This window comes from Pelophylax lessonae, assembly GCF_965119305.1.
Source record: "Pelophylax lessonae genome assembly, chromosome: 5".
In the NCBI taxonomy this organism is placed as follows: Eukaryota; Metazoa; Chordata; class Amphibia; order Anura; family Ranidae; genus Pelophylax; species Pelophylax lessonae.
This window is the reverse complement of record NC_138772.1, coordinates 314,463,836-314,490,757: the sequence shown is the minus strand read 5'-3', so window position 1 is coordinate 314,490,757 and position 26,922 is coordinate 314,463,836. Positions and strand designations below refer to the sequence as shown.

The 26,922-nt window shown below is 47.5% G+C and overlaps 1 protein-coding gene across 1 annotated transcript in view; it reads right to left on the bottom strand.

Annotated features, from left to right (window-relative positions):
- The window catches only part of ZCCHC2 (zinc finger CCHC-type containing 2), a 181,607-nt gene that overhangs the window by 53,029 nt on the left and 101,656 nt on the right, over window positions 1–26,922 (bottom strand). Inside the window, exons 8-10 of the mRNA XM_082259718.1 lie at window positions 25,817–25,871; window positions 19,521–19,653; window positions 793–845 (exon numbers count right to left, since the gene is read on the bottom strand). Of these exons, the coding sequence (XP_082115844.1) occupies window positions 793–845; window positions 19,521–19,653; window positions 25,817–25,871 (241 nt within the window). The remainder of the gene's footprint in view (window positions 1–792; window positions 846–19,520; window positions 19,654–25,816; window positions 25,872–26,922) is intronic.

Here is a 26,922-nt window from a genome sequence, read left to right as displayed (position 1 = left end):
CTCCATCAAGTGTAGAGCCATATGTAGAGAGAAATAAAGGCCCATAGCGTAATCCCGTAAACCAATAGGCAAATTTATTAAAAAAACTACTTACAATTTAAAAGACAAAGACAGGCATGTAGTTGTGCTGGTCATGGATCTAACCGCGGCGTCCCGCAGGTCTCCAAATCAGCATATAGTAAAACAGCCGGCTCCGTTGGGGGGCGTGTGGACGTTGCGTCTGGAGTCGCCAACGTTTCGTCATAAGAAAGACTTCTTCTGGGCCTTACTCTCCTAACTAGGCAGATTAAAACTGACATCCTATGCAGGGAGAGGGTATACCCCCTGGGACTGCCCATAGGCATAGCCAGAACTTTTTTTTTCTGCCTAGTGTCCTACTCCTGTAGGGGGCAGTATAACCCTACTGATATGCATCAGAGACTGCATCCGTCAATGAACGATCGAGAAATAGGGTTTCCATCCGTCCTGTTATCATGGACCGGATCGGATAGGCGCCCTGATTTCACGGACCGGATCGGATAGCAGCAGATGTCAGCTGAGAGGTCTCCGCTGACATCCGCTGCTCCAAAGATCAGGTCCGCCTGAAAAACCGGCAGGCTGACCGGATCGGAAAGCCTGTGTGAAAGGGGCCCTACCGTTGAGAAAAGAAGGATTCACGCTACTGGCAAACTGCAAACCACCCTCAGATTCCACAACAACAAACAAATAGAAACAATGCAGAAGTAACCTAAGAGAACTGCAGCAGTAATAAACTTTGACTATAAAAAAAAAAAAGCAACAAAAAGGCACTACCTTTCCGTGTTTTCCCGACGTACCAAGTGTGAGCTGCATTTTTCCAATGTACGCTGTTGAGAAAACAAAAGAGTTTTTAAAAGAGGTTTTGTCCAAAATCAGACTACAATGAAGAACTTCACCACTACAGATTATAACTAATAAAGCATGTAACAATTAGGACAGACAAAAGGAAAGGAGCTTGACATAATATTTTAATAAAGCACAAAATAACTTTCCCCAGCTAATGCAATCATTTGGAAAATATCAAGAGTGACCTAATCCAGCACGGTCACATACCTGTGTACAGAAGGGCAGTATGTCAACACAGAAACAGCGGCCTACATGATTTCTCAGAAAAGGCTTACTTTAAGAATATGTACAGCCAAAGCACTTTTATTGGTTTTGAATACAGTAGAAAGACCCAAAACCCCTGTACGTTTGTAAAGGAGTCATCGTAGTCTGCAAGCATAACTTCAAAGCTTAACTGACATAAGCAGTGCCAAGTTTAGAAATGTGCAGACCGTCTGTAAAGACTAAAAGTTACTAGACAGGATTCTCCGAAAAGCCCTCAGCCTGTTGAGACGTTTCCACTGTATTTCCTATTGCAACTGGTCTCCTCTACTTTTTTAGCCCAAACCAGATAAAGTCTTTGCTCCTTCTAAATATTTTGCCCAACAATAGTCTATTGAGGAGGGGTTCCTAAAGAACTTGTCTGTCCCAATTGTGGACAAAATCATTCCCTGTCTCAACAACACTATCTGTTCTTGTAGAGGACATCTCTGCGTTTAAAGACCAGGTGGGGAAACAGAAGCTCTTACTCTGCCTTGCAGGCTATGGTCTGCAACCTGCCATGTCCATTTACTTGACTTTGGCAGTCTGGTCCAAGGTCAGGTCTTGGAATTCTGGTTCTAGCCTTATGGATCCTTCTGTCCTCCAGCATCTGGAGCTCATGTCTATGGTCCTACTCTACATTGGCAGGCGAGCAGATATTATACACTAAATATTCAGAATGGCCCTGATTTTGGTATACATGTGGAGATCCTTTAAACCAAATGTTAGTCTGCTGAGCATCATTGGAAGGCACACACATCATGTATGCCCTTTGATGGGGAATGACTATGGCAATTCCCTGGACAACTTAAGTCACGGGGTGACTTGCTGGCGCAGTACCCTTTTGCCACATGGAAACACTGCCCCCGGAGGCTAATAAATTTCCTTTTGTTTATCTTAGGCCTTCAAGTCAAAAACAAAACCCTGAACCCCAAAGTCCTCCAAAGCCGCGAGCAAGTACTCCTCACAACGAAGGGACGCCTTCAGAGTAGGGGGGGCGCCAATTGGATTCTGTGGTCATCTGGGTTCAGAACTTGGGGCTTAATGTTGGCCTCCTACAAGACAGTCCAATATACCCAATTCCACTCCCGACCATTGAAACTCAACATTCTGACAGTGTGAAAAAGGAGGGCACAATCTTTGGATTATCACATTGAAGAAAGCTCAGCTCCATATTGTGAAACCCCGGGGAATTTGAATATCCTTTCATTGTCTAACCTATCATCTGCAAGGTAATCCGACCAGGATTCACTTGAACAATGCCACAGTAGTGGCCTACATCAACCATTAGGAAAGAAACAGAAAAAAGGGGGGTGGCTCTGATTCTGGCCTGGACAGATCTTCACAATCCAGCCTTGTCCGCCATGCACATTTCAGGCATGGAAAACTGGCAGGCAGACATCATTCCACATCATTTGGATGCCAAAGAATAGTCTGCCTAAGCCGAGGCATTTTAAGACCTCTGTCGCAGGTGGGGAATGTCAGGCAATGATCCCCTGGCCTCCAGGTTCAACAAAGTGAGGTTTGTCTCTAGCCTTTGGATTAGTGGGATCTGTTCTATGCCTCTTTTAAAACCCATTCCTTGCCTGTTTTGTATGATAGAGAGGGAAATGTAATAATTCTCACTGCACTAAACTGGCCCAAAAGGGCATGCTACTCGAACCCAGTCAGGCTGCTGGCAGACTCTCTGTATGCTTTCCGAAATTATCTAGAGCTTTTGATCTGAGGGCCGATTTATCATCCACCTTCCCAGTTACAGGCTTTAAACGGCCTTGGCTATTAAATCCAAGGCCCTAAAAAAACATAGCGTATTCAATTTGGTTATCTCAATGCTCTTTAAAGTTAGGAAATCTGCTTCTGGCAAAGTTTACCATCAAATTTTTTTTTTCTTTGTGTAAGGCAAGGAAATTTCATGTGAAAAAAATTCTCCACGAGATCAATCCTGTTTTTTGCCAGGCTGGTCTGTACCAATGTTTGGCTTAAGGCACCATCAAGGGTCGAGTCTCCTCCTTCTCTATTCTTTTTAGAGACCACTTGCCTGTCACTCCTTCATGCAGATGTGTTCAACACCGTTATACCCATGCCTTCCCTAGTGGGAGCTCAACCTGGTTTTTAGGTCTTTGGAACCTATTCAAGAGATTCTCTTGTCTTCTCTTACTTGCCATGTTGTTTTTCTTGTAGCCATCATTTCTGTGAAGTGAATCTCTCAGTTGGCAGTCTGGATCTAGAACATACCCCTTCTTGTGCTAAAGAAAGACCAGGCTGCTTTGAGGCCCAATACTCAATTTCTTTTCAGGGTGGTTTCTTCCCTTCATGTTAATCAGTAAAATGTTCCACCATCTCTCTGTCCTATTATGAAACATTCAAGGGAGATTTACCACCATTGTCTGGATGTAGTACACGTTTTTTAGGTCTCTCTCCGCTATAGCTACCTTTAGGCAGTTTAACTGTTTATAGTGCCTGAAAGACCCCCACAGGGGACAGCCTCCTTCTCATTCCACTATCACCAGGTGGATTTGACAGCTCATCACTCAAGCTTATGATCTCAAGGGCAAGTTTCTTGTTATAGCACACTCCTCTATATCATTTATTGCTTCCTCAGGTTTAGAGCATCAGTCATCTGTTGCTGAGATTTGCAAAGCTGCCACCTGGTCCTTTGTTCATACTTTCATTAAAATTTTACCAGGTGTATGTTTGGACCTCAGTTGATGCAAGGTTCAGCTGTAAGGTTCTTTAGGCAGCTCTGTAGGCTCGGTTGAGCCACAACTGTTAACCACTTAACGACCGCCCAACGACTATTTATGTCGGCAGTTTAAACCTAAATACCGGTGTTATGGCAGCATATAGCTGCCATAACCCTGGTATTTTTTTTAAACTGTGTGCGGTCGGCTTTATTTATTTATTTCAGGTACTTATATAGCGCTGTCAATTTACGCAGCGCTTTACATATACATTACACATTCACATCAGTCCCTGCCCTCAAGGAGCATACAAATCTAAGGTCCCTAACTCACATTCATACATAGTAGGGCCAATTTGTTTTTTTTTTTGTTTTTTATACAGCATCCAATTAACCTACCAGCATGTCTTTGGAGTACCCGGAGGAAACCCACACAGGCAGAGGGAGAACATGCAAACTCCAGGCAGGTAGTGTCGAGGTTGGGATTCGAACCAGCGACCCCCTTGCTGCTAGGTGAAAGTGCTAACCACTACACCACTGTGCCGCCCAGTATTCCCACCGTTTCCGAGATGGGTGGTCCCGGCGGCGGATTCACCGTGGGATCACCCTTCTGGGGCGGCGGAAGAGGTGCCCCCCCCCCCCCTCCCGCCGTGTCCCGGTACTTTTCCCCGCTTACCGGACCCGACAGCGGGGAAAACAATTCGGTCCCGAATCCTCACAGACAGGATGTCGAGTGAGGGCAAGCTTGCCCTTGCTCGACTCTATGGTCTTGGAGGACCGAAGCGACAGCAAACGTCGTTGCCTAGCAACCGGTTTAAAGGCCCCATATTTTTTTTTTTTCTTTTCATTTGACTATTTTTTATTTTTTTTCTTCATCTTTTAGTGTACTTGTGAGATCTAAGGACTTTTTGACCCCAGATCTCACAAAAAAAAGAGGTCCTGTCGCGCCTATTTCTATTACAAGGAATGTTTACACTCCTTGTAATAGGAATAAAAATGATCAAAATTAAAAAAAAAAAAAAAAAAAGGTGTTAAAAAAAAAAAAAAAATGTAATCGCCCTGTCCCCGTTAGCTTGCGCGCAGAAGCGAACGAATACGGAAACCCCGCCCACATATGTAAACGGTATTTAAACCACACATGTGAGGTATCGCCGCGATCGTTAGAGTGAGAGCAATAATTTGAGCCTGTAGAATATTTTTAAAATGTCACCTATGGGATTTTTAAGTACCAAAATTTGTTGCCATTCCGTGAGCGTGCGCAATTTTAAAGACATGTTGGGTATCTATTTACCCGGCGTAACATTTTTCACATGGAAAAAAAATTGGGCTAACTTTACTGGATTCTTATTTTTTAATTAAAAAAAGGTAATTTTTTCCAAACAAATTGCGTTTGGAAGACCGCTGCGCAAATACGGTGTGATAAAAAATATTGCAATAATCTTCATTTTATCCTCTAGGGTCTCTGAAAAAAAAAAAATATATAATGTTTGGGGGTTTTAAGCAGTTTTCTAGCAAAAAAAAAAAAACGGAATTTTTGTAAAATTCCTTTCTCTGAGTCCTCCGACAGTCGCCATCTTCATATTCGTCACAATGGGTATTAGACTTTGCTCCGAAGGAGTAGCTAGGCAACAGAATAGGTTAACATTAAAGCTTTTAACATATCCCACCCACAGGGGGTGGTTCCCCTCAGTCAATACCCTCCTACTTCCTGCATCCATATCTCAGTTTCAGTGGAATAGCAGTAGAGTATACAACCAAACCCCAAAAGAGGGGCGGGGGCGGCGACTGTTGGAGGACTCAGAGAAAGGAATTTTACAGGTAAGATTTTACAAAAATTCCGTTTCCTCTTACGTCCTCCGACAGTCTCCGCCATCTTCATATTCGTCACAATGGGGACGTCCCAAAGCAGTGCAAACATGAGGGGTGGGAAACGCAGCCGCGACGTAAGGCAACGCAGTCTCCACATCAAAGAAAGGCACCTTACCAAAGGAAGGAAACCAGCTGGGCAACATGTAAAAAACTTGCTCAACAGGAGCAACAACCCAGGAAAAGCAAATAACCCAGGGATAAAAAACATATCCCAAACAGCCAGGGGTCCAAAACAAGGGACCCTAAGGAACTGCCGCACTAAGAACCTTGCGGCCAAAGGAAGCATCTGCCGATGCCTGAACATCCACTCTGTAGAATTTTGTGAAAGTGTGTACGGTCGACCAGGTCGCCGCCTTACACACCTGGGCTACAGAAGCCCCATGCCGACAGGCTCAAGACGTACTCAAAGATCTAGTAGAGTGCGCCTTCACAGGCATAGGGGGAACTTTTCCCTGCAAAGCATATGCCTGTTCAATGGTCTGTCTGATCCATTTGGCGATGGTAGAAGCCGACGCCGCCATGCCCTTCCGAGGACCTTCCGGAAGAACAAACAAAGAATCCGTCTTGCGAAAAAGACTCAGTCGATTTAAGGTAAACCCTTATCGCCCGAACAACATCCAAAGAGTGCAACCTCACCTCCTTCTGATGTTTAGGCTTCGCGCAAAGCGAAGGCAAGACAACATCCTCATTGAGATGAAATTCCGAAACTCGCTTCGGAAGAAAAGAAGGATTAGGTCGCAAGACCACCTTATCCAAGTGAATGACCAGATACGGAGACTTGCAGGACAAAGCCGCCAGCTCCGACACTCTGCGAGCCGAAGTGATCGCCACCAAAAAGGCGACCTTTTTGGACAACATCGACAACGAGATCTCCCTGATCTGTTCAAAAGGAGCACGTTGTAACACAGATAGAACGAGATTCAAGTCCCAAGGAGGCAGAGGTTCCCTCCTAGGAGGGACCAGATGCCGCACCCCTTGAACAAAAGTGCCAACCAAGGAGTTAGAAGCCACAGGACGTTGAAAAAGAACGGCCAGCGCAGACACCTGACCCTTGATCGTAGCCAGCGCCAAACGCTGATCGACACCTGTTTGAAGGAAGGACAACACTCGAGAAACCGAGTATGTGCGAGGCGAAAACTCCCTGGACTCACACCAGGCAAAATAGGCCTTCCAAGTACGGTAATAGACCTTCCCTGAGGAAGATTTCCTCGCGTTGATCAAAGTGTGAATGACCTCAGGGGAGAGACCCCTATCCTTCAGGACCTCGGTCTCAACAGCCAGGCCGTCAAAGCCAGCGACTGTAAAGCAGGATGGAATATCGGCCCTTGAGACAGGAGATCGTCTCGAAGAGGTAGACGCCATGGGGCGTCGACCGCCAGATTCACGAGGTCTGCGTACCAGGACCGGCGAGGCCAGTCCGGTGCCACAAGAATCACCATGCCGCGTTCCGAGTGCAACCTGCGAAGGAACCTGGACAGCAACTGAATCGGTGGAAACGCATACATCAGTCTGTACTGATGCCCGGGACCACCAACGCGTCTGATGCGTCTGCCCGAGGGTCGCGCGTCCTTGCCACGAACCTTCTCACCTTGTTGTTCAGACGAGACGCGAACAGGTCCACATCTGGAAGACCCCACTTCGCGCACAACATCTGGAAGACAGCTGGGTGGAGAGACCATTCCCCCTGATCCAGGGCCTGGCGACTCAGATAGTCCGCCTGCCAGTTCTCCACCCCCGGAATGTGAACTGCCGTTATCGCCGGGACATAAGTCTCGGCCCAAGACAGAATGTCGGCCACTTCCCGAGCCGCTCGGGCACTCCTGGTGCCCCCTTGGTGGTTGATGTAGGCCACCGCCGTGGCATTGTCCGTCTGCACCCAAACCGGACAGCCCTGCAGCCGGTCCGTCCAGCGACGAAGGCAGAGATTTATCGCACGCAATTCCAGAATGTTGATCGGAAGGGAGGACTCCCCCTCCGACCAAGTTCCCTGGGCGGACAGAACACCCAGAACACCACCCCAGCCCGACAGGCTGGCATCCGTGGTGATCACTGTCCATGAGATAGGACGAAAGGACTTGCCCCCCGATACCATCGGGGACTGGAGCCACCACAGAAGATCCCTCAACGAAGCGATGGCTCAACGAAATCTGAAGATCCAGAGATTGAGGTCGCCCGTCCCACCTGGACAGGATCTCTGCTTGGAGACCCCGCGTGTGAAACTGGGCGAAGGGAATCGCCTCGAAGGCCGAGACCATCAATCCCAGACATCTCATGCACGTCCGCAGAGACGAGTGCGGAACGTCCCTGGGGGACCCGACTTCCTCTTGAAGAGTCCTGAGTTTGTCTTCCGGTAGGAAGACCTTCGCCTGGACCGAGTCCAGGATCATCCCCAGGTAGGGAAGACGAACCGACGGACTCAGCGTCGACTTTGGAAAATTTATCGTCCAACCAAACTCCTGCAGAGTTTGCATCGTGACGGACAGGTCCTTTTCCAGACCCTGGCTGGTTGCAGACCGCAACAGAATGTCGTCCAGATACCCCAGGACAGAGATGCCCTGGGCTCTCAACAAAGCCAGAACGGGTACAAGCACCTTGGTGAAAACCCGTGAAGCCGAGACCAAAAGGTAACGCCACGAATTGGTAATGATCCTCCGCAATGGCGAATCGAAGGTACCTCTGATGACCCTCAAAAATCGGGACGTGAAGGTACGCATCCTTCAAATCGATGGAGGCCATGAATTCCCCCGGACCCAGGGCAGCCACCACCGACCGCAGGGATTCCATGCAGAACTTGCGAACCCGCACAAAGCGGTTCAGAGCCTTTAAGTCCAGAATTGGACGAACCTTGCCCTCCTTCCTGGGCACGGTGAACAGATTCGAATAAAACCCCCGAAATCTGTCCCGATGAGGCACCGGAACCACCACTCCCTGAGCCCTCAGGTCCCGCACCGCTAGGTGCAGATCCCGCAAACGCTCCGGAGACAGTTGAAGATTCGAGGGAAAGAATCTGCTCTCCGGCCGAGAGAGAAACTCGATCTTGTAGCCAGATAGAACGATTTCCTGAACCCACCGGTCCCGCACGCGGGCCAGCCAGGGTTGAAGAAAACCGAGCAAGCGTCCCCCCACCCCAGAACTGGGTGAGGGCGCCCCTTCAGGCCACATTGTTATGGGCAGCAGGTCCGGACTGACCGGACTTTTGTTTGCCAGACCACGGCTTCTTTTGGGAGCCTTGGCCCTTGAACGGTTTGCCCTTGTAGTGCGACCGAAAGGCACGAAAGGACCCCTGAGAAGGCCGAAAATTAGTATGCTTCTTACCAGGAGCCCCCTTAGCCTTGGGGAAGTGGGGCAAGAGAGTGCTCTTTTGAAAAATTCTTTTTATTGTTTTATAACAAGAAAAAAAATACAGACAGTGACAAACACCAGTCCCTAACATGGCGGGACGGCACAACAACCCTTCCCAACCCACCCCTCCCACCCTCCCAACCCTGGCAGCTTACCTATAGAACCGAGTAAAGCATAGGGGGCCGGGGGCGGCCGGGACAGCATAACCCGTCCAGACCACCCCCCCCAGGCCCAGGGGTACAGGACAACAAAAAAAAAAAAAAAAAAAACACACATGACAACTGGATCAGAACACAAAGTTACAGGTCAGAAATAGCAGAGGTTTCCTGACTGAAAGAAAAGAACAAGTGAGTGCGGGCCCAAATAAACCATAAGATACAGACACTTCCCATTCACAATTAGCCCGCCGTCTCGGTGGATTCCACCCATGCCTTCCACACCTTTTCGAACTTCCGGAGACAACCACGGGACTCGTAAGTGGCCTTATACAGAGGTAAAACAGCGTTCACCAGCCCCTTCCAGAAGGGTATCGAAGGGGGTGACACTTTCTTCCAGTGTAGTAGGATGGCCTTCTTGGCATAAAACAGTAGTATAATCAACAGCGTCCTATGAGCCACCGAGGGGACCACCTCCTCCACCAGGCCCAGGAGACAGACGCTCTGGGTCAGCGGAACCGGAGTCATAAGCACCCTTCCAAGGCAGGAGACGACCTCCGACCAGTAGCGCCGAACCAGAGCACAGTCCCAAAATACATGTCGGGCATCCGCTGGGGCAGCCGAACATCGCCAACACTCAGCGGACACCGACGGAAAGATCCTGGCCAGGCGGGCAGGCGTATAATACACTCTGTGGAGAAATTTAAATTGGATGAACTTATCTCTAGCCGCCACCAGGTGTTTAAAGGGATCTGTCCACAGGTCATCCCAGTCGTCCCCCTGCAAGTCAGGAATATCCTCTGTCCAGCGCTGCTTGCAGCGCACAATCCCCGGAGGGGTGAGGCGGAACAGTTCCTTGTAGACAGTAGACAGTGTTTTACTAAGGTCAGGGTTAGTCAACATCAATTCCAGGTCCGACGGCACTGGCTCGATCCGGAGATCTGCAAACTGACTCTGGAAAGCGTGCCGCAGCTGTAAGAAACGGAAGAAATAAGTCGTGGGTAAGTCATGTCGGGAACGTAAGGTGTCAAAGGGGACCAGTGCACCCTCGGTGGTAACGTCCCCCAACGTCTTTATACCAACAGCAGCCCATACCCCAGGGTCCGGGAGGTGGTAAAAATGGGGAAGTCTGGGATTCATCCACAAGGGGGCAGAAGGTGAGAAACCAAGGTAACTAGGGCACGCCAGCTTCACCGTCTGGCCCCACGCCTTGATCGTAGCCTTCATGGAGTCAGTCAACGGCAGATCGGTGCTCACCCCTCGAAATAATGCCAGGCGTAAACTCTCATAGGACCCCAGGTGTGCAGCCTCCAGAACCGTAGCCGAATCCTCCGCATCCGCCCTCAACCAACGTCTCGCAAATACCATCTGCCCAGCTAGGTAATATTTATGCCAATCAGGAAGAGCAAGCCCACCACTGGCCTTGGGCTCCTGGAGGGCCCGCAGGCCTATCCTAGGGGGCCCAGGAGACCACAAAAAGGATCCGATGATGCCATCCAACTTGCGAAAAAAGGCTCGAGGGACCCAGGTAGGGGAGTGCCTCAAAAAATACAATACCACGGGAAGAAACTTCATCTTCAATAAGGCAATACGCCCAAGCAACGAGAGCGGGAGCCTCCTCCACACCTGTACCAGCTGTTGTAGCCTAGGCACAAGCGGGAGGAGATTCAGGGAGTAATAATCCCCCGGGCACCGCGTGACTTTAACCCCCAGGTACGTGAAGGAGTCCACCCAACATAGGGGAGGATCAGCAGGGGAGACCGCCACCGGTGCCCCAGTAAGGGATAGGACGGAAGATTTCCCCCAATTCACCCGGAGCCCGGAGTAGGAGTCGAAAGTGTCCAGGATGCGTAAAACCGCCCGTAGGGAGGGACCTGAGTCCCTAAGGAAGAGCAGCATATCGTCAGCATACAGAGCCACGCATTCCCTAATGGATCCCACCTGAATGGCATCAAAGGCATTGGAGGTCCTGAGAGCGGTGGCCACCGGTTCAATCGTGAGGGCAAACAAAAAGGGAGAGAGGGGGCAACCCTGCCGGGTACCCCGCCCCACCCCAAAGTACTCAGATTTGGCCAGACCCAGCCGAATGGCCGTACGAGGAGAGGAGTATAGTAGTTTAACCCACAGCCGGAACGTAGGGCCGAAGCCCATCAGCTCCAGCACTTTATGCATGTACGACCAGTCGACCGAGTCAAAAGCCTTTTCAATATCGATAGAGACCACAATCCGCTGCGGATAGTCAGCAGCGGGTAGCTGAAGATGGGTAAAGAGGCGTCTGATATTGGTATCCACTGACTTCCCTGGCATAAAACCCGTCTGGTCCGGGTCAACCAATGTATGGACGACCCCCGCCAGTCGGGACGCCAGGATTTTGGAAAGGACCTTCAGATCTGCATTTAGAAGGGCTATAGGCCTGTAGGAGGAGCACTCCACGGGGTCCTTACCTGGTTTCAGCAACAACACCATGGTGGCATCGAGCATGGAAGGGGGAAGAGCTTTCTCCTCCAAACAATATTGAAATAGACTACTAAGGCGTGGAGCCAGCTGCTCAGCAAATGATTTATAAAAATCTGCGGGGAACCCATCCGGACCCGGGGCCTTATGCGGAGGAAATGCGGCAATAGCCTTCTCCACCTCCAAAGGGGTAATAGGGGCGTCCAGAAGGGCGCTGTCGTCAGCAGTCAGTATGGGGAGGTCGAGACCTTGAAGGAGCAATTCCATGGCAGTTTGGTCGTAGTCAGTGGCAGGGGTATACAAGGTCTCAAAGTACCTCCTGAACTCAGCCAGTATGTCCGCGGGGTCCGTCAAGAGGTCACCCCCCGAGCTCCTGAGAAGCGGAACATTAATCGGGGCCTTTTGATCCGCCACCAGCCTCGCCAAAAGCTTGCCGTTCTTGTCCCCCTGCGCAAACACCGAAGCCCGCACATGTGAGGCCTCGGTGTGGGCGAGGTCAGAGAAGTGGAGAGAGAGAGAGCGCGCCGCGCCTCCATTAAAGAAATGTAAGTGGAATCAGAGGCCGACTCCGCATGTTCTCTCGCCCGCTCTCTCTCCTCCTCCTGTAGGGACACAATCGTACTGTTATGATCCTTCCTAGCAGACTTAATACCGGCTATACATTCACCCCTGGCCACCGCCTTAAATGCCTCCCACACCATCCCAGGTTCCGCAGAACCCTCGTTGCTCTCCCAATATGTCCGAATAACCTTCTCCAGCCGGGAGGTAATCTGCTCATTTTGGAGACATCCAGAGGACAGCCTCCAGCCCCGCTCTCTAGCCTCCACCTGGAGGTGCACTGTCAAGAGAAGCGGGTTATGATCAGACACCCCCCCGGCCAGATAGTCAGCAGTGGAAAGGAGGGATTGCAGACGAGCGTTCCCAAAAGCTAGGTCAATGCGGGCCGCAGAACGATGCGAGGCGGAAAGATGAGAATAACACCGATCATCAGGATGCTTCCAACGCCAGAGTTCCACCAGGCCCAAAGCAGATGCCCAGGCCAAGAGGTCAAGCGAGGCCGGCCGACTGGAGTTGGAAGTATCCAACCCACCATCCAGAATGGCATTAAAATCCCCCATCAAGAGCACTGGCAATGAAACATGATCAGAAAGTTTGTTCATAAGGTCATACAGTAGTTGCACCCTAAAGGGTGGAGGCACATAGACATTAATCAGAAGCAGTTTGAGAGAATATAAAGTAACGACTAAAGCCACATAGCGTCCCTCCGGGTCGGAGACCACCTGGTGGATGGAGCAAGGAATCGCTTTACTAATCAGGATCGTGACCCCCCGTGCATAGGTGGAATGAGTGGCGTGAAACGCCTTTTGTATCCAGGGTTTTCTAAGTGCCCGGACCAAACTACCATCCAGGTGAGTCTCCTGAAGGAGGAACACGTGTGGTCTGTGTTGCTTAAGATATTGAAATACAGCAGCCCGCTTATACTTGCTATTAAGCCCCCTCACATTCCATGAGAGGAATCTATAAACATCAGCCATGGGGGGCATGTAGAAAAGGAAAAATAAAAATAAAAGGGGGATGAAAAAAACAGTCAGGGATGGCCAGGAAGTCCACAATCCAGTTGTCCGAGTCACATTCAGTGCACCACAGAGACCAACAGGCCCCGAGGATCCATATAGTCAGGAGGAGGTAAAGCTGCCCAGAAAAAAACTGCCCAAATGCCCTTGTACCAGCAACATCAAACAAGCCAGGGAGTCCTGGCAAAACCCAGCTGGCACGGGCCTGAAGCCCCAAACTTCCCAACATGAGAGTCAGTGAACGCTGTGCAGTGCAAACAAAGTTCGACAGGAACCAAATGAGTGTAGTAGAGACTCCAGCGGAGCCCCCGGGCAGTCAGGAGCACATGAGACCAAAAAAGGGATACAAAACGGGGGGGGAAAAAAGAAAAAAGGAAAACCTTGCACAAAGGGACATCAGCACTCCAGGAAGCAGGGGACAGATCCGTGAAGAAGAGCAGTCCGCAGCCGGGAATCAGCGAATACCGTCCATCCACTCTGAGACCTCTTGAGGGGATTCAAAAAATTTCACGGAGCCGTTAAATTGAACCCGGAGCCTGCTGGGGTACAGCATGCTATATTTAATTTCCTTATCTCGGAGACGTTTACGGACTTCCGTGAACGACCGGCGTTTCCTCTGGGTTTCAGCCGAAAAGTCAGGGAAGAGCATGATCCGGGTATTCTCAAAGTGTAGGTCTTGATGCTTCCGGGCCTCGGCCAGGAGCATGTCCCGATCCCGATAGTTCAGGAATTTGACCAGGAAGGGCCGTGGCGGGGCCCCCGGCGGCCTAGCGCCCAGGGGAACGCGATGGGCTCGCTCCACAACATATGTGGGGGGGAGATCCGTGAGGGCGAGCAGATCCTTAAAGAATTGTTCCGCAAATATGGCCGGTTTAGACCCCTCCACCCCTTCAGGGAGCCCCACCACTCTCACATTATTGCGGCGTTGGCGGTCTTCAGCATCGTCCGCACGGTGCTGCAGGGACTTGACCAGGCCCTGGAGTTCCGCAAGTTGGGCGGCATGAGTGGTCGTGCTGTCCTCCACGTTGGAGATGCGGCCCTCCGCAGTAGCAATGCGGCCCCTCACCTTATCAAGGTCGTGGCGTATCAGGGTGCACTCCGAGGCCAGATGGTCGATCCGCACCATGAGGGAGGCCTTGCAGTCATCGATGGCCGCCAGGATCGGAGCTGTAATGGCCCGCTGGTCTGCCTCCTGCTGTGTGACAGAGGACTGGGACGTAGCCGGCTGCACCTGAGGAGAACCGTCCGCCCGCTGCTCCGGCTCCATGGTCACACTCTCCCTCGAGGCGCGCTGCGGTGTGTGCAATGGCGCCAAGATGGCGGAGGCGGAGCTCTGTGCCTGGCCGCGAGCGGAGCGGGTCTGGCGTTGATCCTTCCGGGTCTTACCGGGAGTGCCGGAGGCCGATGTAGGCATCCCCAGGATGAGCAGATGTTCCCCCACCGAACAGGAGCGGTTACAAGCCCGGGAAAACGGTCAGGAAGGATTAATGGCAGGATAGAACCAGGAGCTCCGCCGAGACACGTCCTGTCTTGCTCACATCCGGACACGCCCCCCCGCAAGAGAGTGCTCTTGCCGCCCGTGATCCCCTTTATCAACGTATCCAAGGATTCCCCAAAAAGGCAAGATCCATCATAAGGCAGATTGGCTACGGTCTTGCGCGAAGACTAGTCCACAGACCAACACTTTAACCAAACCAGGCGGCGAGACAACACCGCCACGCTTTGTACACGTGCAGCCAACGGCACTAAATCCAAGTCCGCATCACACAGATACATGACACCCTGATGGATTTGATCCACCATATCCAATGTCGCCGGTGAGGCCGAATCAGCCACCAAGACGCGCCTAAGCACCTGCGTCCAACTTGCGACAGCCTGGGCTGCCATAAGAGAGGCAAACAGAGCTTTTAGCATCGAACCCGTAACAGAATAAGTATGACGGGCAAGAGACTCCATTCTCCTATCCGTGGCATCTCGGAACACCGGAGTATCCTCTGCGGGAATCGCAGTGGATTTATTCAAAACCGCAATCGCGTGATCCACCGGGGGTGGCACACACCACCGTTCATCAGTGGCAGGCGTGAAAGGATAACGCAGCGTGAACCTACTTGGCACAGCAAAAGGTTTGCGTAAATTGCGCCATTGTTCCTTAACAGTGCGCTGAAAATATTCAGTGCAGGGAAAGACCTGCGATGTCTTGCGTCTTTTCTGCATCCCATAAGCCGCCAGGGCAGCAGGAGGACACAGTTCATCCTGCAAACGCAGCGTTTGTTTTATAGAAGCAACCAATTCATCCATGATTGCAAGCTCTTCAGGCGAGCCAGGGGGAGAATTATCAACCCCTTCAACCTCAGCCTCCACCTCGGACCCCACGAGATCCAGGGAGGAACGGGACCCCGACAAGGAGACCCCAGCCATAGCAGCCCCATCACCCTCACCCTCAGAATCAGAGGAAGTAGAAACTCTGGGTCTTTTAGTGGATTGAGCAGCCACCAGCATCTGCACCTGAGCAGCAAGGTTAGCCACTACTTCAGCTAAATCCCCCCCTGGGGGGGAAACAGCAGACCCCTGGCTTCCCAACAAGGTGGCAGGAAATTTGCCCTCCTGAGAATCCATTGCCCCAAAAGAATATGCCGGAGAAGAAAGGATTAACTGCCCCTTTAACAAGCGCGGCGAGCGCAGCCCACCGCACACACACACACAAGCACAATGAGACCCCCACAGGGATAAAAACTGAACACAGGCAATGGAGATAGGAAGAACAGAGGATAAAACCTGAAGAGACCACTGCTGCCGCCTTGATCGGTGCACCCAGGAAAGAGGAAGTGATGAAATCAGGGCGCTCTATTAAAGCCTATGGAAGGCTACAAGAAAATGGCCGCCCGCAGTGAAAACATGCGGCCGGAGCGATCGCAGCCAAAATGGCGCCGAAACCGCCGCTCCCCCACTACTGTGAGAACCGCAGTATAACACTACACATGTAAAAAACATGGCGGATCGCCGCAGTGATCGCTGTATTGTGCCCAAACATGAAACATCATGCCCCACAGCACACAGCCTGTCACACATCCCACAGTCTGACACAGACAGTGCCGCACAGCCCCCCCCTTGCAGCCCACAGCGTGCAGCTAGAGCGATAGGGAGCTAAACAGTGTGAACAGAGGCAGGTTACACAGTCCCAGACTGACACCCCCCCAACAGACAGGTCCCCACATAGATACACTTACCTCCTAATGGCGTGGGGAACCCGCACAGGCGAACAAGCCGCTGCACATGTGGCAGGGAGAGTCGCATCCGGGACGCAAAAAATCAGGGTTAAGAAACCGCACAGCGTCCAGTGAGGTAGCCACTGGACGAATCATCCCTGCACCGAACAGGGATGGGTCGTTCACTGTGCCAGGAGCGGTACCTGGCTGAACGCTCGATGGCAGGCTGGGAAGCCACTGACCCACAACCTGCGACCAGGGGGATCAGCCCGAGACCCAGCCCACACGAATCCTCTTCATCAGAAGAACTAACTAATGCTGACAAAAAAGAACAGCTAAGTAAAGAGAGAGAAAAAACTCAAACAAAATATCAAAAAAGAAGAGAAAGGCTGAGGCAAAATGCCCCAGCATAGAGAGATCCAGCTACTCCTGACAAGCTAGACATTGAAACTGAGATATGGATGCAGGAAGTAGGAGGGTATTGACTGAGGGGACCACCCCCTGTGGGTGGGATATGTTAAAAGCTTTAATGTGAACATATTCTGTTGCCTAGCTACTCCTTCGGAGCAAAGTCTAATACCCATTGTGACGAATATGAAGATGGCGGCGACTGTCGGAGGACGTAAGAGAAAAAAAGATTTAAACTTGTAAACACCGAGTGTGAAAAATAGGCCTGAGTCTTAAGTGGTTAACCCGTTAGTTTTTGTAGGCCTTTGTTTGAGCTGTTGCCCACCTTTAATTTGGATTGCTTTTAGACATCCCAATGTATCCGATTATTTCAATGTGTGTCCCTAAACCACTTGCCAACCATAGGCTGTCGTTATACCGAAATGTCTGTAGCTGCATGCATTAAAATTCTCATCTACTGGTTACCTGTAATGCAGAAGTGATTTGAGTGACTTAACAGCCACTTGATCACTTCTGCAGGCAGTGGAAGGGGGTCCCACTGCTCCGCCTCTCCTGGGAGTGCTCCGACCAGTGGAGACAGCTGCACAAAACAGAGGAACCAACGTTGTTCCTCCTCCTCTGTGACCCCAGGAAAAGACGGATTTAAAGGATTTAATTACTTCCAGTACCACCTTTGCTTACCTGGCCGCTAGGCGATCAGACTCAGACCGATGTCTCTGAACGGCTGCATTGGAGGCCAGTGGAGAGATTTGAAAGATGCCTATAAGACATCTATGAAGAGGACATGTCACAACCCATGCTGTTAACAAGAAATGTTGTTCATGCCTTGTGATACCAATAAAGTTAAAAGAAAAAAATAGGAAACCGTGCAAAACAGTGCTTCTCACCCTTTTTCCAGTCTGGGCACCCTTGAAAAGTATTTTCAGTTTCGAGGCACCCCTGTCCAAAGCTTGATATATGTTACTGCATGTCGCGTAATGTGCGCAAAATCATACTTGTTCCCAACAAGCAGACAAATGCTCTGTTCTGTAGGGTTGCCATTAATGTCTAATGGTACCCCACACATTGGCAAACGCAGGTTGTTTTTGGTGCAGTGCAATTTTAGGGTTGGCTGCCCTACACAATCCAGCAGCACAGGTGTGAACCAAGGACTTGTTCACATCTGAGGTTGGAGGGCGGTTAAACCATGTGGTTGAGCTGTTTTTACCACCTCCAAATGCTCCCCCTTTAGCTGCAGAGGCAGCAGCTGGGGGTGTGTACACATGCTGGGGATGCAGCTGGAAGTACACCCCCAGGTAAAAAAGGCTGTACTGCAACCACCGACAACATTGCACACAGTTCTGGTGTGATGATGCTGCATTTATGGGGTTGGTGGTGAGGTGGTGACATATTGCCTCTTTACTGCCTGCCAAATGCCTCTTAAAAGTGCTCTGAGCATTGATTGCTTTTCAGAAGAGCGGAAGTCCTTGCGATTACGACGAACAAGCCCAAAAGAGCAGTTCTGATTGTATAGGAACAGGGGGTTAGGACTAAAAAGTAACATACATACACACACACACACGTGTGTATATACACACGCACAAACATGTATACAGCTCTTTAAAAAGTTGCAATACAGTACCTTCCCTCACACAGCTGGGTACTACACTGTAGGGGGAGGCAGAGAGGCCCCCCCCCCCTTTGCTAAATCTGAGCTCCAAGTGCCGATGTACAGTTCAGCTGGGGATGGGAAGCTCGGTCTCATCTGAGAGCCTCTCTCTACCAGGATACCACAGCACCCCTGAGGACCTTTGGTGGCAACCCAGTTAAGAATGGCTGGTGTAAAAAATAATTAAAGATAAAATAAAAAAAAAAAAAAAAAGTGCCCCTCGCTTTAAACGATGATTGCACCACATTATGAGGTTTTATCGCAAATGTCAGAGCGAGAGCACTAATTATAGCAACAGATCTCCTCTACCTCTAAACTGGTAACCTACAAAAATGTTTAAAGCAACGCCTATGGCACTTTTTTAAGTACCGTAGTTTGGCACCATTCTGCGGGCATACGCAATTTTAAAGCGTGACATGTTTGGTATCCATTTACTCGGCGTAACATTATATATTTTACATTTTACCAAAAAGTTGGGTATTCTAATGTGTTTGTGTGCAATAAAATTCATTAAAGAATATTTTTTCTAAAAAAAAAAATTGCAATTGAAAAATCACTGTGCAAATAAAGTGTGACATAATAAAATTTGCAAAACCTACCATTTTATTCTATAGGGCCGCTGTTAAAAAAAAATCTATACTGTAGATATAAATATATGATATATATATATATATATATATATATGTCAGAATTGGCCCGATTGGCAAGTGGTTAATGTAGGATTAGGAAAATAAGTTTTTTGACTTACTGAAAAATCCTTTTCTGAAGTACAAAAGAGGACACAGATCCCTCTCCCCCTGTGCTCTCATGATACACTCCGTGCTACAAAACTGAGGCTTGCTGGTGTTAGGTGGGGTTATACTAGGCTGTTCTTTTCAGCTTTATCAGTGTTTAATCTCCTGAAAGCAGCATAACTCAAATTACCTGAATACTTCCTTCTGCGTCCCTTAATATACTTCAAGGGTATAGTAAGTAAAAAAAAAAAAAATCTTATTTCACTGTTTGGTAAGAACACTTGAATGTTTATAACCTGGCCGTAGGTTCCCTTTAAGCTCGGATACTGATCATTACTGCTCTTACCTGGTGTCTATCATTTATATAGCGCAAAGGATGCTGAGGGTCCATACAATCATTCTTCCTCCAGTCTGTTCCGTTTTGTTCAGGGCGAGAGATGTGAACAGCATCACCGGATGAGCTTTTCACAGCAACATAACTGTTAGAAGTAAACAAAGAAATAATGCAGCAGTCATTCTGAGATAATAAACACTCAGTGCTATTTTTTCAAGTATTATAACATAGTATTGACACACAAACATCGAAGTAAACACAATTATTTGAGATAGAGGAATTTAGACTTGACCTGTGAATTCAGTATCTTGGAGTACAGTACAGGAAACAGGCAGAGTATTCATACACCATTGGTTATTGGCCATTGGCAAAGCTTTAGAGCGGGGGTACCCAACCATCGGGCCGGGGTCTGGTACCAGGCTGTGGCCTCCCTGCAGCTGGGCCGCGAGTGTGGTGGGCCGGCAGGCCAGCAGAGAGATAACCTCTCTCACCACTCGCCCTGCATCACCACAGTTCCACCCTCACTGTGCAGCCGGGGGCAGCAGAGAGATATTACCTCACCTCTCACTGCCCGTCCTCACTCACTCTGGGACCCAGCAAATGCGCATGTGCTGAAAAGCTGAGGAAGACACTGCCCAAAGCCTTTTTCTCTGCGGTCACTGTTGCCTGCCACCAAATTGCCATAACATTTAAAAAGTGACAAGCTGCATCTGGTATTTTTTGGTGGCAGGTAACAGTGGGAACCTTCAGCTAGTGGCAGGTTAGTGACCATCCGCATTTCTGGTGGCAGGTGACCCAGGCAAGTGACAATCCGCAATTGGTGGCAGGTGACCTGGCAAGTGACAATCCACATCTGGTGGCAGGCGACCTGGCAAGTGACAATCCACATCTGGTGGCAGGCGACCTGGCAAGTGACAATCCAAATCTGGCGGCAGGCGACCTGGCAAGTGACAATCCACATCTGGTGGCAGGCGACCTGGCAAGTGACAATCCACATCTGGTGGCAGGCGACCTGGCAAGTGACAATCCACATCTGGTGGCAGGCGACCTGGCAAGTGACAATCCACATCTGGTGGCAGGCGACCTGGCAAGTGACAATCCACATCTAGTGGCAGGCGACCTGGCAAGTGACAATCCACATCTAGTGGCAGGCGACCTGGCAAGTGACAATCCACATCTAGTGGCAGGCAACAAGCTGCATTTGGTGGCAGGTGACGTAGCAAGTAACAAGCTGCGTCTGGTGGCAGGCAAAGTAGCAAGTGACACTTTCAGGGCTCCCACTGATTCTGTATTATGGGGAGTTCAACTTTTTCATTTTATATTACAATGTAACAAAAGAAATAATGTGCTTCAATTATCCTGACACCATATCAACCATAGTGCCGTGATGATTGAAGCACCAACACCAGCCATTTCCCCGACAGAGCAACAGCGGAAAAAAAAAAACATCTGGACTGAAGCCACTCCTCAGTAAAAGGCACATGACCACCTGCCTGGAGTTCCCTGAAAGACTCTCAGAGCATAAGAAACAATTGTCTGGTCTGATGAAACAAAGATTGAACTCTTTGGCCTGAATAGTAAGCGTCATGTCTGGAGGAAACCAGGCACCGCTCATCACCTGGCCAATACCATCCCTACAGTGAAGTATGGTGGCGGCAGCATCATGGTGTGGGGATGATTTTCAGTGGCAGGAACTGGGAGACTAGTCAGGATCAAGGGAAAGATAAAAGCAGCAATGTGCAGAGACTTCCTTGATGAAATCTTGCTCCAGAGCGCTCTGGACCTCTGGGGGCGAAGGTTCATCTTTCAACAGGATAACAACCCTAAGTACACAGCCAGGGTAACAAAGGAGTGGCTATGGGACAACCCTGTGAATGTCCTTGAGAGGCCAAGCTAGAGCCCAGACTTGAACCCAATTGAACATCTCTGGAAAGATCTAAAAATGGCTATTAACCGACGCTCCCCATCCAACCCCATGGAGCTTGAGAGGTCCTTCAAAAGAAGAATGGGTGAAACTGCACAAAAATAGATGTGCCAAGCTTGTAGCATCATACTCAAAAGAAAAAACTTGAGGCTGTAATTGATGCCAAAAGGTGCTTTAACAAAGTATGGAGCAATGGCTGTAAATACTTGCGTACATTCTATTTTTTTCATTCTATTTTTAATAAATTTGAAAAGATTTCAAACAAACTTCTTTCACATTGTCATTATGGAGTATTGTTTGTAGAATTTTGAGGAAAACAATTGAATCCATTTTGGAATAAGGCTGAGACATAACAAAATGTGTAAAAAGTGAAACGCTGTGAATACTTTCCGGATGCACGGTATATGCCACAGTTGTGACATTGTCTGACTGCACCCTGACTGATTGTCACTTCAGAAAGGACGGTGTCCAGTGCTTCAGGGGCAAAGGGACTGCTCTGTGCCCCAAGATGTTGATGGGGAGCTTGAATTTCCCCATTGGTCATGTTCCTTGGACTGTTATTGATTGGAACACTCCTCCCTAGTCTAAGAGACAAGCATCTGTTGTGACAACTTTCCAGTGATAAGGAAGGAGGACCTCCCCACTGCTGGGGCGGTGATCCATCAAAATTGGAAATTACTTGATTGGCTGGACAGGAGCATGGGTAAATCTAGAGAAGGAGCCTACTTTTTTCAGGTTGACAGGATGTTAAATTGGAAAAATTCTTGAATGGAATTGGGCGAACCTCGAAGGAGGCTACCATTAAGGCCTAGAACTCATGAAAAATTTCAGTGCGAGGTTTCCTGGATCCTATTTTTCAAGCATGTGTTCTTAAAAGAACTCTTTCTGCTAGAAAGCCTTTTGCTTCGAATGTGTCCAGGACCAGACACAAGCATTCCTGGTGAAGGGAAGGCTGGAGAGCAGACTTGTTTAAATAGGACACTGCCTGGAGCAGCTGAATTGACCTGTGGACATTTTCTGATTGCTAAAAGGCAAATGAGTCCTTTAGAAGAAAGTTGTCTAGATAGCCTGCGACTTCGATGCTTCTGTGAACACTCTAGAAGCAAAGCAAAGGCTGAAGGGCAGTGCGACAAACAGAAAATGGAAACATGCTGATAGGCATCTTGGGACGTCCACAGATGTAATGTACTCCCCATGTCTCGGAGAGGAAAATATTGACCTTGCAGATTCTATGCAAAAAAGTCCAGAATAGTATAAATACTCCTGTTGGACTATGGTACAGTAAACAGGTTTGAGACTAATCCTTTACACCTGTCACGTGATGGTACTGCCCCAACTCCTCTCTCGGACAAGAGATGTTCTAGGAATTCTGCAAATCTAACTATCCTTTAGTAGTTTTTGGTTTATTTGAAAGAAGTGGAGAGAGGGTAGAGTTTTGAACACTGTTTTGAACCCCTTTGAAATGACCAATTGAACTCGCAAGTTCAAGGGATGTCTATGACCCAGAGAAAGGCAAACTGTAAAAGACCTCCCCTCACTCTGAGTGAGAGCACCCCTTCATTGTGAGGAGGACTTTGGTGAAGGCTTGATGGCTTTTGTAGGACAACCCTTGTGCTGAATGGAAGAGCTTTACTTGAAGTATGGTTAGAGTGGACAGGTGCTTTGTGGAGCATGAGGCAATTGCTAGAATTGCTTTGTAAAAGGCTAAAATATTAGGACTTTAAATACCCCTCCAGTGATCACACAGATACAATCATATATAAATGAAAATACAAAACTTTTTCTACACCAATAAAATGTATAAAAACACATTGTGTATCATAGCTTGCATATTAATACTAACAAACACTGTCAACTGCAAACATGGCTATTGGTCGAGATCGAAAACTTAGGTCCACGCGTTTTACATTTTAAGCTCATTAGTCAGCTATTATCATGTGCTCCCTTGCTTTTATTTTCTTCATATTTCCTGTAGAGCTCTATCCCAGGGCTGGTCACTCTCCCATACTCAGGTGAGACTAACATATGGGTTTCCACCATTACATCTTCAAATAGAATTTGGTATAGCTGAAATATTACATATGGATGAAATCTTTCCTTAAAAAGGTATATCTATATTCTTTTTTTTTTTTTCTCTTCCTCCACCCCTAGCTTCTTTATGGGGCCAGCTATTATGTATTTTTAAACCTAATGATTATGGTGAACAAATGTAACCATGTTCCTTGATGATTTGTAAATTATACATGTGTTTTTCTGTCCTTAATTTTTTTTTCCCTTTGGTCATGTGTACTTATATGAGAGAAATGAGGTCCTGAAGAAGCGGTGATCTCTGTGAAAAAGAGTTGACCTATGTTTTCTCTCTCGACCAATAGCCATGCAGGTTTGCAGTGGACAATGATTGTTGGTATTAATATGCAAGCTATGATACACAGTATGTGTTTTTATACATTTTATTGGTAGAAATAAAGTTTTGTATTTTCTTTTATATAGGATTGTATCTGTGTGATCACTTGAGGGGCATTTAAAGTCCTACTTACCCTTTTTTGCTATTTGATATGATACCCTCCACTGACACACACTTCTATTCAGAACCTCCCCCACACACATCCAACAAAATACTTCTGATAAAAGCAAGAACCAGAAACACAGGGTCATGTTGGTCCATCATTGCCCTAACCCATTTAGCTGCAGTTTGATATACGGAAAAGACAATTTTCTATCTGTAGAGTCTATGAAAGATGGAAAATCAACAGATTATGTGAGATATTTGTTTAGGACAGAGGGCAGTGTCAACTACAGAAATAGTCCACTTCTTTGCAAACTTTTTTTCCACTGAGTTCAGGAAAGATTCTGTGGAGAGAGAAAATCTTTTCCTTAGTGATCCTTCTACCCTTAGTGCCTTCTTCAGAACCCTTTCCTTAGTCTGTTAATGAACTGAGAAGATTTTTCAGGTTTCTTTGTACCCAAAGAGGCACAGAGTCCTGGGGAAGAGTCAGGCTGCACAATGCCAAGTATTTGGGAGACAGAGGCAATGAGCATTTCAATGTTAGAAAGCATTATGTGTGACTCTCCCTCTTTAATATTGTGACAGTCTGGAAAGATATATTTTCTGCAGCTTCCTCCAATACTGCCTCAAAATACTCCTAAACTCCTACTCCTTTCTGTCTGTATCCTCTAGGACTGGAAAACTGGACTAGGGTTGAGAAATGGGAGTAGGAAAAGAGGCGTGGCATTTTTGAGCCCTGGACAAAGATGGGTGTATCAAGGATGTAAAACTGTCAGAGGAAAGGTGGCAGATGCAGAGAATTCTACTTGAGTCAAATAGACTGCTTGTTGCATGCCTGAATTAGAGAATTTGATGCTGAGATTGGTGTTCGGACCCGGCTCTTGCTCAAAAGGGATGCATTGTCACTGAGTTTTAGCACCTTGCAGGCTTTGGCAGACTAAATATTCACCTACGATTTTGGCAGTGACTCCCTTTCGTCTGGTCTGTTCAACAGCTACAAGTGAGGGTATTTCCCTGTGAGGTACTCACAGAATAGTGTACAGAGAGTAGTAGAGTATGTGTGTCCATAAGGACTATGCGGTAACTCAGGTGTAGATGGTCCAGTAACAAATCCTTGTGGCAAAAGGGCAGTAGAAAGTGCCTGATTGCCTTATAAGGTCTCTAGGCAAAAGTAAAAGGTAAAGTGTGCAGCCAGTGGAGTGATGAAACACTAAGCCATCCACCTGAGTGGGTTGAGTTTTAGTGCCAAGTTTGGATAGTTGACTACAAGGTGAACACATCCCAAATATAGACCTGTTACAATAGCAGTCAGATTTCACGTGACCTTGTCTTACCTGTCCATGAAGCTGGACTGTATATAGAGTCTAGGCTTCACCCATCATGGTGATCAAAACTCCTCCATCCCGAAGGACTGGATTCACTAGTGATAGACCATGGCCCTGGACCTGTATAGCATCCTGCTTTGCAGCACGTGCCCGTAGCATTATTACAGGCTGTCCCGACAGAGTGGGGTCTGAGTATGGCTCCCAAGGTTTTACAGAGGATGTGCTGATCTGAATACACTACTTAGAAGACAGTGAAATGATGACTGAAGATATTATTCAAACATATGATAAAGATAAAATGTAAAACGAATTAAGTTAAGGGTGAAAATATCCCTGAAGGTGAAAAGATCGATCATTATGATCTAGAAGGTGCCAAAGGGGCTTGTCCTCTAAAGCTTTGCCAGTGTCAAATCACCTGAAGGTACATGGCTTTTGCCTACAGTGGTTAAATACTCTGCCTGTGTCCTGTACTATACAAGATTTATATTTTATTGTTGCTACTAGAATGGGAATTTATAGATCATATTATCTTCCAAAAAAGAAGTGAACTTACTTTGTAACCAGACTTTTTCCTGATTTTTTGTAGCCTGTAGTGTGGTGCACACCATCTAACAAAAAAGAAACATGTTACAGCAAACATACAAGCTGAATTCTCACCAAACATTTACAGAATGTACAACACAGGCAATAATTGTTTAAACCTGTACATCCAAATATGAGCTTTGGTTGTACACTACCTACCAATATAGGACAATCATTGATAACCACCTGTCTACCAAGGTACATTTATAAACATCTGAGTAGACAAGGTTTTAAAACAAAAGAAATTCACATAGCAGCTTTGGACTTGGTATTGTTTTGTTCAGCCACCTCCCGGCTCTCATGTAAAAGTGATCTGGCTGGCAGTAGAGTAACCCCATAATTTGTAGAGTACTTTTAAGTGCCACCCCCACTGGTTCCTGGGCTATTCTGCTCCTCTGAGACCTCAGTAAATAGTGTCAGGACATTTTCAGGAATACAATTTCAGTATACACCATATTTCTTGTTCAATTTGTTAATTGAAACATAAAAGAAGGAACATCCCATTGGAAACATCAGTACAGGATATCAGTCAGCAAAGGGGTATAAAGACAATGTATAATAATCTGATGATTACACCATTCCGGCTTAGGAAAGAATGTAGACACTAACTTTCATACACTTATTGGGATATGTTTTTAACCAAAGTAAAAATTATTGGTTTCCAAAATTTCCGTTCCTTTTTAATTTATATAAAAAGAATTTTAAAAACCCAATATATATATATATATATATATATATATATATATATATATATATATACATACACACACACACATTATATATATATATACATATACACACACACACATATATATATATATATATATATATACACATACATATACACACACACACACACATATATATATATATATATATATATATATATATATATATACACATACATATATATACATATATATATATATATATATATATATATATATATATATATATATACACACATACATACATACATACATACATACACACATTATATATATATATATATATATATATATATATATATATATATATATATATATAGCGGCAAGGTGGCTCTCCTGCGCATATTGG